Source organism: Sebastes umbrosus, chromosome 1 (genome assembly GCF_015220745.1).
Source record: "Sebastes umbrosus isolate fSebUmb1 chromosome 1, fSebUmb1.pri, whole genome shotgun sequence".
Lineage (NCBI taxonomy): Eukaryota > Metazoa > Chordata > Actinopteri > Perciformes > Sebastidae > Sebastes > Sebastes umbrosus.
In genome coordinates, this window is record NC_051269.1 from 20,920,999 (window position 1) to 20,934,466 (window position 13,468).

The following is a 13,468-nucleotide window of genomic DNA, read 5'->3' on the forward strand; positions in this document are numbered from 1 at the left end:
TCCTGTAGAGAGTTTTCTCAGAGGACACTTATTGTTGTCTGGGACTATGGAAATTATTTTTAGTATACTGAATGTATACATTTTAATTTTGCCTTTTAATGATTGTAACAGTTTATAAAGACCTACCCAACTTAACAGGAACAGTGTTGTTCTTTAATTTCAATGTTTTCTGTCTCGATCACCAGGTGATGGTGGTTCACTTTTACACTGTGATCTGTCTGCTTCTATCTTTATCTTTTTAACCTGTTTTAGCTGCTGAATCAGTTTGACATCCTGAAATATCCTTCAAACGCATATTATCGACCCTTCTGTCTGCTTCTCTCTGAAATGGCTTTTTAGTTTTTCCAAAAATTATATAATATTTATGCAGGGAGTGCAGTTAGTGACAGTGTGGGCTCCATGGTAGCTCCGACAGCTTGATGGAGTACCAGCAGGGGGCGGGGCTTAGCCAAGGGTCAATTGAGCTGCCGAGTTGGTGACAATTCTCTTTCAGAAGTCGTCCATCTGACTGAAGGTGTTTCTGCGGATTTTGTTCTCTATGTTTTTTTAGTGGAGGTCATCCGTGACTGCAGCTCTGTGAATTATTTCTGTGTGCAAAAGTGTGATGAGTGTCCAAGAGCAAGAAGTGTGTGTGTGTGTGTGTGCGTGTGTGTGTGTACATCAAGAAGCATTCGGTCCACAGCAGATGCTCAAACCATGGGAGGTCGGGAGGAGGGGAGCTGTGTGTGTGCGTGTTGAGACAGCTTGCAGAGGAAGTTGGACATGTGTTGGATCACACGGGACATTGAGGACGGTTGGCTGGTCGAGTTTGGAGGTTGGAGCGAGGACGTCATCAACACAAACACACAGCCATCAAATCCCTTTAATATTAAATATTGAGGGAAGCACCGAGGGAGCGCTTGATTGCAACACAGCGTCACCTATGAAGGACACCATAGAGGTCAGACTAGCATGTGAGAGTGACCCTCGCTGGTCGAGTTTTATTTGTGTCTCAATTCTCCGAGCACGATGGGACATTTGTGTTTTTGCAAAAACATCAATTATAGTTTGCAGAGAAACTATTACAACTCAAAGAATAATTAAATTTCATTTTGTACTCAATAAATATACTTTGTGTTAGATATTATCAACATAAGCATACAATGGCACACTCTTTCATTCAGTTGTACTCATTTGCTCTCTGCACGCTCCCTCAACCAAAGCAGTTTCTAGTTTTTTTAACCTTTATTAAATTCTGTTCTGGAAATTAATGGATACTTGATTAGCTTGTAACCTAGTTATCTTGGTAGGTAGCTAGCTAACTAGCCAGATAAGCAATAGCAGTATTAAGCTAGTTGGCTAACATGACAAAGCCAAGGCATTATAATCATTGAAGTAGTTCATTTAAAAAACTGAACTTTATGTGTGAAACCCTGAATTGAGTGTAATATTTATCTTACTAGCTGACTTACTAAATACTACCACCCTAGGGTGCCAACTAATGATTATTTTCATTATCAATTTATCTGCGATTACTTTCTTGATTACTCATTAAAGGTGCAGTGTGTAGGATCAGGCGGTGAAGTTGCAGACTGCAACCAACTAAAGGTTCTCTCGTGTGCCAAGCATGCAGGAGAACTACGGTGGCTGACGCAAAAAAACGTGGGTGTCCTTTCTAGTGCCAGTGTTTGGTTTGTCCGTTCTGGGCTACTGTAGAAACATGGTGAACTCACTCCCTATGTAGATATAATTGGCTCATTCTAAGGTAACAAAAACATGATTCTTATTTTCAGGTGATTATACACCAAAGAAAACATACTTATTTATATTCCATTTCTGCCAATAGATCCCCCTAAATGTGACACAGTTCCTTTAAGTCTATAAAATGTCAGAAACTGGCAATCATGATTTCTCAAAACCCAACATGACATATTAACATTAATAACAATTTTAGTATAAACATTGCTTGTGTAGTCGCACCAACAGTCAAAGCCAAAGGTTTTCAGTTACCATCATAGAAGACCAAGAAAGACAGCAAAAAAGACACATTTGGGAATCTGAAAGCAGTTAGGTTTGGCATAATAGTTTGAAAAAATTACTTATAGTATGCTTTTACAATTAAATATAGCACAGAAAAAAACATTTCTTAGGTTCAGATTTATTTCTAATTCAGAGGCATGGTTAAAGTAATTTTTTTAATGGAACTATCAATGATTATAATGCTTTGGCTGCGTAGCTTTCAATCATCAAGTTAGCCATGTAGCTTAGTTAGAGAGTAATTGACTAAATCAGAGAGAGAGAGAGAGAGAGAGAGGTTATTTTTATGTGCCAATGTAGATAATATTAAACACATGCACTTATTGAGCAGAACATAATCATTCTTTGACATTTTCTCCACAAAATATAATTAATGTGGTTACAAAGACTCTTTTCTTGTGCTCAAAACGTCCCGAGGCGCTCTCAGAATTTAAGGCACAAATATAAACCCATTGTCACCCCTGTGACAGTTACCATGACAACTGTGGACTCTGTGATTGGCTGTCAAAGACTTGAAGGTTGAGAGTTGCACCCTTTTACAGGTAAAGCAAGGCGAGAGAACGTCCCCCTTTATACAGCAGAGAGAGAGAGAGAGAGAGAGAGACTGAGAGAGAGAGAGGGAGAGGGAGATGGACTGGACACTCCCCTCCTTCCGCTGGGTGGAGGGTGAGGAGGGGGTGAGTAACAGGGAGGATGGAGGGACAGAGAGGGACAGATGGATGAATGGAGGGGTTACCTTTGTTGCGATTTTCGGGGGGTCCTTGTTTTTTACCTGTTCGGACAGAGAGAGAGGGCGGAATGCTGATAAGATGGCTCAAAAGAAAAATAAGATCAAATCAAACTGAGGGAGAACACAAAGTTCAAACTGATAGAAACCCACAGGTGTGTGTGTGTCGTGTGTGTGTTGTGGGCAGGAATGGACCAATCAGAGGAGAGAGACACACCACTTCCTGCTGCGGAGAACCAACAGTGTTTGACAGCAGAGATAATCAATTTATCAACACCTCAATAATCAAAATAAGTTTGATTCAGAAATTCAATTGTATGTTAAAAGATATGTATGTATTTGGTTTACCACAATGACCTGAGTATATGTACATCAGTTTGCTTATTGTTTATATATTGGTTGTGTTCATGTTGTACATAGGTACATTCATCCATGTATTTAGTTTTTTCTATTGTTCAACATTCATCTTCATAACTCATCTATATGAATAGGAAATGAGTTCCGGTTCTGCGTCTCGAAGTCAATGGATTTTTGAGTGGGTTTTGGGTTAGATACCTGAAATTTTAAGGTTTTGTTTTAAGACATAAAATATGTGAGTAAATATCCCATTCTTTAAGCTTTTACGTGTCTTAAAATAGGGGTTACTAAGTGGCTAAATGAGACTACTACATGTCATCACGCAGAACACTAGTCTGCCTTTATCTTAGTGGTGGTGATGTGAAGTCATGCAACCGTGGTGTAGTTCTTTTTATAGCCTAACGTTAGCTTTTTACTTCTGGTGATTGCATTTATGCTTCAAAAATCAAAAAAGTGGTGTTCATTGGTGTAGATTATCTTGCTGAACAAGTATCATAGACTTTTATTCGCCACGGATCTTATTATCTGCAATAATCAAAAATCCAATGGTAAAATCCCATTGGCTTTTTGTTGAGGGAACCAGGGAGATGCTAACTTCCTGGTTGACCAACAAAAATACATCATCCCTGCAGCACTCTATAATGACATTTCCAACAGCTATTGGTTGGAGGGACAGTCAATCTGAAATGTTAACATTCTTGGTGGTTAGTTCACCCAAAAACAATATAAATTGTATATATAGTACTCACCTCCCTATGCTCTCTATGTTCCCAGAAAAAGGTCTTCTATTAAATGGCGTTACGAAGAGCATAGTGCCCGAAAAATGGAAGCATATCAGTGCAAACAGACTTCGACGTAGTCCAAATGAAAGACAGCAGAAAAGGTTATAAAATGTCAAAATAAATTTTCTGAAAATTCCTGTGTAGCACTATCCATTTGTCTTGTATCGATTCATTGGCTCATGGGAATCCAAACAACTATTTTTGTTAAACTATTGCTGAACAACTTGTTTGTTGGCCTCTGTCGAAGTCTGTTTGCACTGATATGCTTTCATTGTTTGGGTGCTCCGCTCCCCTTAACGCTATTCAATAGAAAACGTTTTCTAGGACCATAGAGAGCATAGGGAGGTGAGAACTATATACAATTTATATTGTTTCTGGCTGAACTATTGCTTTAAGGAGCTGACCATAAATCACAACGTCCTTGGTTCCGGTCTGGGAGGGGAAGCAATCTCTCTCTCATTTAATTTCCTGTCGTCTCTCAACTTTCTAATAAAGGCAGCAAATTGAACTGATCTGTTGAGGTCGAGGTTTTATTTTATTCAATGGTTCTGAACTGGATTGTTATATGTGGAAAAGGGTGCTGATTGGTCAACAGTTATTCTTCCAAATTAAAACACTTATTGTGAAAATACTGGACGAAGCTACAAGTTCTCTCAAACAATGTGTGTACTGGTTCAGGTTGTGTTTAGTTGTTGAAGTGACTCTGATGGATTCAGTTTACTTCCTTCACTACAGATATCTGAACTCTGACCATTAGGGCTCTTTGCATATGTACACGTGGTTCTTAACAAGTGTTATTGATCTTTGTCAGCTGCCATGTATTGATCAGATATGTGACAGGTGCAGGTCAGGTGTATTTTCATCCTCAGGGATATTCACTTCCTGTTGCCCTAATACGGAGCTCTCTGCTGATTGTGAAAGGAGGCTTGGCAAGGTCAAAGCCGACATGAACACACACACTCACACAGCTCTTTGTTATTCACCTCGAGGTTTGTGATTGATGACAAAGACTGAACTGCTGCAAGAGAGTGTGTCTGTGTGTGTGTGTGTGTGTGTGTGTTTGTTTGCACATACTGGAGGCTGTTATGCCTGTAAGATAACCAGTGGGTGTGACTTTACATGAATGCATGAATGTGTGTGTGTGTTTTAGTGTGCATTTGTGTGTGTTCAGTGGGTTGATGCAGCCACGTGTGACGGTAAAGTCTGCTGTGGTTCTGCTGTTACCAGAACTCAAGAGACACACAATGTGTAAGTGTGTGTGTGTGTGTGTGCGCGTTCTTGTACTTCTATCTTTGTGAGGACCGATTAAAGTTTCAGACTTTGTGGGGACAATTTTAAAAATGAGGACATTTTTGGGAAATGAGGACAATTTCGGAAAGCGAGGGCATTTTGTCTAGTCCTCACTTCTTCAAAGGGCTTTTTGAGGGTTCAGGTTTGGTTTTAGGATTATGGTTAGAATTAGATTATAGATTAAGGTTACATTTAGAGGCTTGGGAATGTATTATGTCAATGAGGGCCCTCACAAGCGTAGAAGTACAGACACATGTGTGAGATGCTGATTTAAATGCTCTCGTCTTCTGCTCATTTTCAGTTTAATTTCAGTTGAATCTGAAAACTGGTCTTGTGGTTCTCCTCATTAGGAATTCATTACTGGTTTCTTTTTTTTAAATCACTTACTGGAGGCCGAAATGTACACCTAAGCGTCTCTCTCCGCTGAGCTGGTACATTCAGCCAGTTCACAATGAATGCCTGACAAACTCAAACTTTAGCCAATAAAACAAATGATCAGACAAAAAACAAACTAAAGAAAAAAGACATGAGTAAAAGGGGGTTAGCATGATCACAAGCAAATCAAAAGCAATAGAGACCGACTGCAGAAGCCTGTTGGTTTACATCAAACTGCTCTGTGATAGTACGAGGACCATCTGGACTTTTTGAAGGGTTCCGCTTCAAAAAGCAACTGTATGTAAACAGAGGAAGGTACGTTTCGCAATTTTAACCAACATTACATCACTGTCAAATCAATACCTCAGTATAGTGGCCATAAAACTACCATGAATAAATGAGACCACAACGTCGTATTCACTCATGTGACCAACCAAACACATTTTTTGTAGTTTGGTGGATTATTTTGTCTTTTGGATGGTCTGCTTGGGAACACATTTCAAAGTGTTGACTGACTGAAAATGATGCATTCATTTGCAAGTATACAACAAAAATGATTTCTGTCAGGCTTCCCATCTAGCAATTATTCGATTTACAATAATAACAATGGCAGATTAACCATTAACATTATTAAATGTAATGCTAACGCTAACTCCCCTGAGTTACTTGAGAACCATATAAAAGACTCCTAAATAAGCATTTCCCAGGTAGGGAAGAGCTATTCATCTCTAATGTTATTATAATACAGTTTAGCAAGAAAAAAATGTATGATCAGCTATATTTCTTTCAGACACAGTCTTGATTACAACTGTAGGCAGTTAGCTAGCTATCCAGTCATGCTTACGTTAGCAGCTTACATTGACTACAAATGACGGCACCCTACAAACTCTTTGGGTGGATAGTATTATCTCTTACTACAACACCATGTACACCGCTTCAACATGTGGATAAATCCAAACTCTGACAAGCCTGCCACGCCCTGTTTAAGTTGCTGAGCTATGATTGGACAATCACTGTTTAGAGGAGGAGTTTAGTGAACGGTCAATTAGAAGTCAACTTGTTGTCGCACATATTGTTGTTCAGCAGATATGATCACTACAGGTGAACTCATCCGTGGTCTCATTTATTCAACTGATGATGCTTTTGTGATCAGATTGAAGCTCACTAATGTTAAAATATTATAGTTAGACCCTTCAAACAGCTCTGCTGTGATCAGCTCAGACGGGATGAACTCTACCTGCTGACAGAGCCGAGTACGAGTAGGAGAAACTTCAAATCAACACCAGCTGATAAAAACGTGCAAATATTTCCAATCTGCACTGTTCAAACAGTAGAGTAGAAATATTCAGAAGCTGACACGATGGTAGTTGTCTTTCTTTCCTCCCAACACTTCACACACTTAGTGTCCTCGTATGACCATCAACACTTCAACATGAGTTGTGTTTTTTGAGACGTGTGTGACAGGCTTTGTCTCATGTCTTACTTTTCTTGACCTTCTTCTCTTCGTCATTCTCGCCGGCGCCAAGCAGAGTGAAGATGATGCCAGTTTGAGAGTTGAGGCCGACGGCTGACACCACCATCCTGCCTGATCCCTCCATTACGTGAGTCCCTGAGGAAAGATACAAAAAGAGTCACAAATGAAAATTGTTTTTTTGAACTGTCACTGTGTTACTGCCATTTCTTTAGCATTTTATCAGTCTAATCTTTTCTTCAGCTGCGTCATTGATTACTTTAAAAAGACCCCTTTAAGCATTTTGCTGTACTTCAGTGTTACAGTTTGCTGATATTATCAACTTGTGGAGTTCCCCAAGGATCAATCTTACGTCTACTACTTTTTAATCTTACAGTATGTCAGCTCTTGGTGGTGCTATCAGGAGACATGGCAAATCTTTCTATGCTGATGACTGACTGATGTGGCCGAGACTCCCGATGACAAAGGATCAATTGTTGCTGTTTAAAGATGTAAATTTTAGTACCTATATATCACAAAAATGTTTACATCCAAACAAGTATAAACCAGAAATATTAGTTATAGATTCTGAGGCTCAGAGAGGGACACCAGGGTTGCCAAATTTCATGCTTTTGACGTGAGACACTCGCTTAAAAATTCTGGAGCCATTCCTTGATTAAAAATAAAGCTGTTAAGTTACTTCCAATGTCTGAAGGTCAAACTTTTCCCATATTTCAGCACCAAGACTAGTCCATAAACATAGAGGCCACATTACGGAGACACAAACACAAAGACCTCTTCAAAGTCCCAAAACAACTGTCATGTATGTTGAGTTTTGCCTCTTTCACTTAACTCTACAACTCTGCATCTATTAGAGATTGATTTGTCCAACAAAAAAACAACTTGGAGAAAGTAACCACCAGATTAGATCCTCCAGGACTTGTTCATGCTCTTTTTTGTGCACTGAGACAATAATACTCTTTTCCCACAGAAATTAGTGTGTATATGCAGGTTTTTTATAGACAGGAAAACCTGCTAAAAATAGGCGATATACCCCTTTCCTATCACAAGTAGACGAGTAGCTTTTCTGTTTTTTTTCTGGTGTGTCACGTTCAACATCACGAATGTGTCGGAAAACAGGGTTAGTAAACACAGAAAATATTACAGTAGTTACTTCATTTGAATATCCGTTTCTTGTTCAGTCTCTCTTTCAAACTGTCAAACCAGAGTTGGTGATTGTTGGAACAGTGGAAAGGCTAACAAAGACGGTTTTGATGAGTTTTATTTTGTTTCTGTAGAGTTTGAATGAAGTGTGTTTCAATTATCAGTGAGGTAGCATCACTGTTTCTGTCAGTAGACTCTGGTAGCTTTGAGGAGCGCATATAACGGCTGTTTCTTTTCACATCTAACTCTGTGAATTAAGGGATTATTTCAACCAAACCAGAGTCGTGATTGTTGGAACTAACCAGGACGGTTTTGATGAGTTTTATTTTGTTTCTGTCAAGTTTGAATTAAAGTGTTTTGATGATCAGCGAGGTAAAATTAATGTTGTCTGACTGGAGTCTGGTGGCTTTGAGGAGAGCATATTAATTGTATGTCTTGTAAGTTAATAAATTATAATAATTGTCCAAATCAATGTTGATTTTATTAATTATATATTCACTTCAACATGCATCACATAACATTGTGCCGGAAAGGGGGTGAAAATTAGCGTCATGTCCACCCGGGTGTCATGTTTCCATCACATCAAAGCTAGATATTTGTGGGTGTTAGTGTTTTTTTTGTCCAATGGGAAAGGGGCTTAAGCAATTTTGCCCTTACATTAAACATATTAACAGTGTTGATGTTGATATCTTTAAGGGATTTGATATCTTTTTTTGTTCCCATACGCATTAGTTTCCAATTGTTTTACTTTTTATATTTGTATTGTCTTATTATTAGCCTATATTACCTGTAGAGCATTAACTTTTATGAAAGGTGCTATACAAATAACACGTATCCTGACAGCTGGTCTGTTCTGATATGGATGTAACAATAATATACTGATTAATTACAACATCTGATTCCACATCCTGCTTCAGAGGTTTTATATTCCAGACAAGAATAAAACAGAAACAGTGATTGTGTTTGTTTAAGGGTCGTGAATATCGGCAAAACCATCAGTGTTGGTCCATGTCATGAGACTGTGAGCAGTTACTCACCGGACAGCAGCATGGGGTCCTTCTCCAGAGACTTTCGGACCTGATCGGACTCTCCGGTGAGAGAGCTCTCGTCAATCTTCAGGTCGTTGCCTTGGATCAGGATCCCGTCAGCAGGCAGCAGGTCTCCTGCAGGCACAGAGGTCAGAGGGTTCATTTCATTTATTTCTCGAAACAGCTGCAGTGTAAACACATTTTTGCTCTTTGCTGCAGTCCTCTCATACTCAGATGAAGTCTGTGCACCAAAATATTACATTAAACACTCTCCTATTAATGCAAAAAACAGACTTTACTGTAAAAGGGAAAAAAAACAACTAAAATCTGATCTCAATCTGCCCACTCTGTAGTTGTTATTGTTAGGAAAGATCCAAGGAATCCACAGCACGCTCATGTACTTCAAAGTTTAACAAAAAGATGAAGAGCAGCACATTGTCTTTTTAGCTTGCATTTAAATTTTCTTTCATCCTCCTTAAACATGTAATTATGATGCATCACTTATTAGCCACAGCCCTGTCCACATACTTTAGTGTACTTCTGGTCTGAGTCTGTTTTTCCTGGTTTGGTCCAGGACACTTAGTCCCAGTGAAGGGAAATGTTAATGATATTTTAAACAATAGTGTGCTTCCAGCTTTGTGTCAGCAGTTTGGGGAAGGTCCTTTCCTGTTTCAACATGATAATGCCCCTGATCACAAAGACAGGTTCATTAAGAAATGCTTTGTGAATTTTCCTTTCCTGATCCAGAGTGGATGAGGCTGAGAGGTTTTGGAAACTTAAAGGTATGATATGCAGGAATTTTCTAAAAGATATGACCTACTAGAAGTGTGTGGAGGTGTCTGTATCTACAGAGACCCTGCAGCCCTCTGCCTTTTGCTTTTCTTCTTATTTTAGTTTGGGACGTTTCTGGACTTCAGCAATAACGTTTTATTTCTCTGATTCACTGCTTTGTTCTCACTAACGCCGCTCCCTCTCTTCATTCACTGTATAGCTCACTCGACCATCGCTGCGCTCTCTCCCTCGCTCATTGAGCCGTGGAGGAGGGGCCAACTTTGAATATTGTGTGTTTACAAACAGCAACCAACAACTGTTACATAATATACCTTTAAAAGACTTAAAAAAATTCTATCATGGAAAATTACCATCCAGTCATGTTTGAGTCTGTCTTTAAACTTGTGAGGCAGTTATTGACATCACAGGTTGGATATTTCAGTCTGGTGTCTGGTGTCTCGTACCATATTTGATCTGAGCGATGTCTCCCACCACGATCTCGGCCACGGGGATCTGGATGACCTGGCCTTTGCGGATGACGGTGAACCTTTGTTCCTGCTCGATGCGGTTCTGCAGCCCGCGGAACTGCTTCTCCTTGGACCAATCGTTGAAGGCTGTCACCAGGACCACAATGATGACCGAGAACAGGATGGCGGCACCCTCGATCCAGCCAGCCTGGGACTCGCCCTCGTCCTCGACACCGCCTGCAACCTCGCCACATGCTGCGTGAGGACAAGAGCATGTTAAATTTGACACCAAATAAATACCTGTATGTCAAGTCTAAACAGGCAGAGCAGCTCTGTCAAACTAAAACTGTACAACTTACGGCTTCAAATAGTTTTAATTTTAATACCAGTTTTAGCAACAATGTTTTCAATACAAATACTTCAACGTGAACTTTAATTTTTCTATTTTCTTTTTCTTTGTATAATCAAAAATATCTATTTTATAATTTTCTTTTAGTTTTTGAACATCTTTGTTGCCGTAGCCAGGATTTCATAAATACTGATGTTAAATTATATTGCTGATAGGTAAATAGATAGATAAATAAATGAAATATGACCAAATATTAAATAAAATAAATATATGAAGGAGGAAAGAAAGGAATAAATTAAATTTAAAAAAATTTAAAAAATTGAAAATAACAAACCAAACGAATAACCAAAAATAATATATTAAAATAAAATAAAAGTTAAAGTAAGTTTATATACAAAAAATAGACTGTACATAAGAAAATGAAATATAAATAAATACATAAAATAATAATAATGCTGAGCTCCCACAAAAATAGATTACTGAAAAAAATAATATATAATACAATGAATAAAAATTGAAATTAGATTAAAAGAAATTACAGATTTAATCATTCAGTTAATTGCGCAAGAAACCTTCAAACTTACACACGCTCAAAAATATAAAATAAAACTGTGAGGGCATGACCTCAGTGTTATCTACGGCCCTGTCTTTCAGTTCAGACTGTCTGTACTGACCTTCACTGTCGCCCCCTGGTGGATGGTAGAAGGACAGGCCCAGAGAGATGATCGCAGCGATTTCCAGAATAATAAGTGTGACGTCCTGCAGAGCCTCCCACACCAGCGCCAGGAACGACTTGGCCTTCTTGGGGGGGATGAAGTTCTTGCCGAACGCCGTGTGGCGTTTCTCCAAATCAACGGGGTTACCAGACAGACCTGCAGACACGAACACAAGTCATCAATAATCATATCAATCCAGAAAACTAACTAGAATGCATCATTGCGTCATAAACAAAAAGTAGGAACGCATTTTTGACAAAAAGTCACACTTAATGCTCTTTTGAAAGAAAAATCCAAAGCCCTCTGAGTGAAATAAATAATTCTGCATAGCTGACACCACCCTGAATTGTCCTTGGGGACACAAATGAGTTTCATGTGTGTGGATAAAAGCTAAAAGGAAAGCACAGTATGTATACTGTATGTACAGTATAATAAAATTAAAATGTATTTTAAATTCAAGGAAAAAATGATGGGCTCCAACCTACTGATGTTTATAATAATAAACAAGAAGTACATTCATAGGATTCATTACGCACTGTGTGTGTGTTTACAGTCAATCTTCTCTGCTTATGAACTTTTCTGGTTCATGAACCCTGTCATTAAATGTGTGGTTCAATAATAGTTTCACAACTGCATCTAATAAAAACACCTCCTGTCTAAAACCTTTATTGGAAGCGTGGTTAGCTTGCTGCATACTGTAGCTGTGCACCTACACGCAGTGAAGGCAGAAGATGCTCTATAGTTATGAAACGTTTTTTACAGATTTCTATAAACAGTAGTTTTGCAACATGACCTACTTTTGTTGCCATGAAAGACTGCAGTATTTCCATATACAGTATTTATTTGGGAGAATCACCAACACAGATTAGTTCCACCCACAGAAATGATGTATTTTCGTATTCATTATTTCCTCCTTTCTGTCTGAAGATTCAGTTAAAAACAAAAAACCTGACCAAAAGGTCAGACAAATGGTGCGTTCAGGTGCAGCCTTACAGATGGGAAAAATGACTCCCATGATCAGAGTAGTTGTCACCAGTTCATGTCTCTACTGGTTGTGATCAGTTCAACCAAAGAGAAAAGATTTTTGTTTTATTTTGATACATTTTTAGAGGCTTGAAAATGACTCAGTGATTGAGTGCTACAGGATTGAGTCCTAAAACCCGGAATTGAGTCAGCATTTTAGCACTTCCGGTTCCCTCGTCTGGAAGTCAGTGGGTTCTCTGAATGGGTTTTTATTTAGATGCCTGAATAAGGTCTGTGGTTAAAACAAGCTGAAGAGATTTCAGCATTTTTACGATATAGAATACATCAATAAATACCCCACAGCCTTTATGTGTCTAAAAAATGTCAGTTGCTAACAAGTGGCTAAATGAGACTACTAAACGTTATAACGCCAACTAAATGGAACTTTATATATCAGTGTTTTCTGTGGGTTCTACGTCCTGTCCATCATCCTGCAACCCTTCATCTTCATCCAGTGGCCCCTTGTGTGGGTCCCGACCCCCAGGCTGGGAACTACTGGTGTGTGTTGTTTATAATAGCGATGTGTCCATGGCAGCCTGAACTGACCATCCCCTCCCCTCCCTGCTGGATACACAATCTGCTGCTCCACCAGAGCCAAAATGCTCCACCTCAACACAACACCACCTGATCAGATCGACCTGGTCTGGATCAGCTGGCTCACGGGAAGATACTGAAGACCGTTAAACACTCATTTGGAAATCAAGAATGATAAATAAACAAATTAAAATTAAATCCACATTCAAACAACAATAAAAACAATAAAAGTGGAATAAAAAGGTCTGAATAAATAAAATGGAATATACACTGTAGTATCATGGCCTAAAAACTCCTTTAAATATCTGTCACAAGATTACTTCAACTGATTGATTAGTCTGTTTAATTAAAAAAAATCTGTCTGATCCGTCTCTTCCTGTCCCTGTGCAGACACATCTTTTACAATCCTCTGCTCCCTG

General features: G+C 38.9%; 1 protein-coding gene across 7 annotated transcripts in view; it reads right to left on the minus strand.

Moving 5' to 3' along the window:
* The window catches only part of LOC119494790 (plasma membrane calcium-transporting ATPase 1-like), a 116,716-nt gene that overhangs the window by 39,311 nt on the left and 63,937 nt on the right, over positions 1–13,468 (minus strand). For 5 of the 7 annotated variants that reach the window (XM_037780981.1, XM_037780928.1, XM_037780945.1 and 2 more), the window contains exons 3-7: positions 11,451–11,648; positions 10,425–10,682; positions 9,199–9,324; positions 7,031–7,156; positions 2,753–2,788 (exon numbers count right to left, since the gene is read on the minus strand). In XM_037780981.1, coding sequence (XP_037636909.1) covers positions 2,753–2,788; positions 7,031–7,156; positions 9,199–9,324; positions 10,425–10,682; positions 11,451–11,648 — 744 coding nt within the window. The remainder of the gene's footprint in view (positions 1–2,752; positions 2,789–7,030; positions 7,157–9,198; positions 9,325–10,424; positions 10,683–11,450; positions 11,649–13,468) is intronic. The other 2 variants (XM_037780962.1, XM_037780971.1) reach the window with 1 other exon arrangement.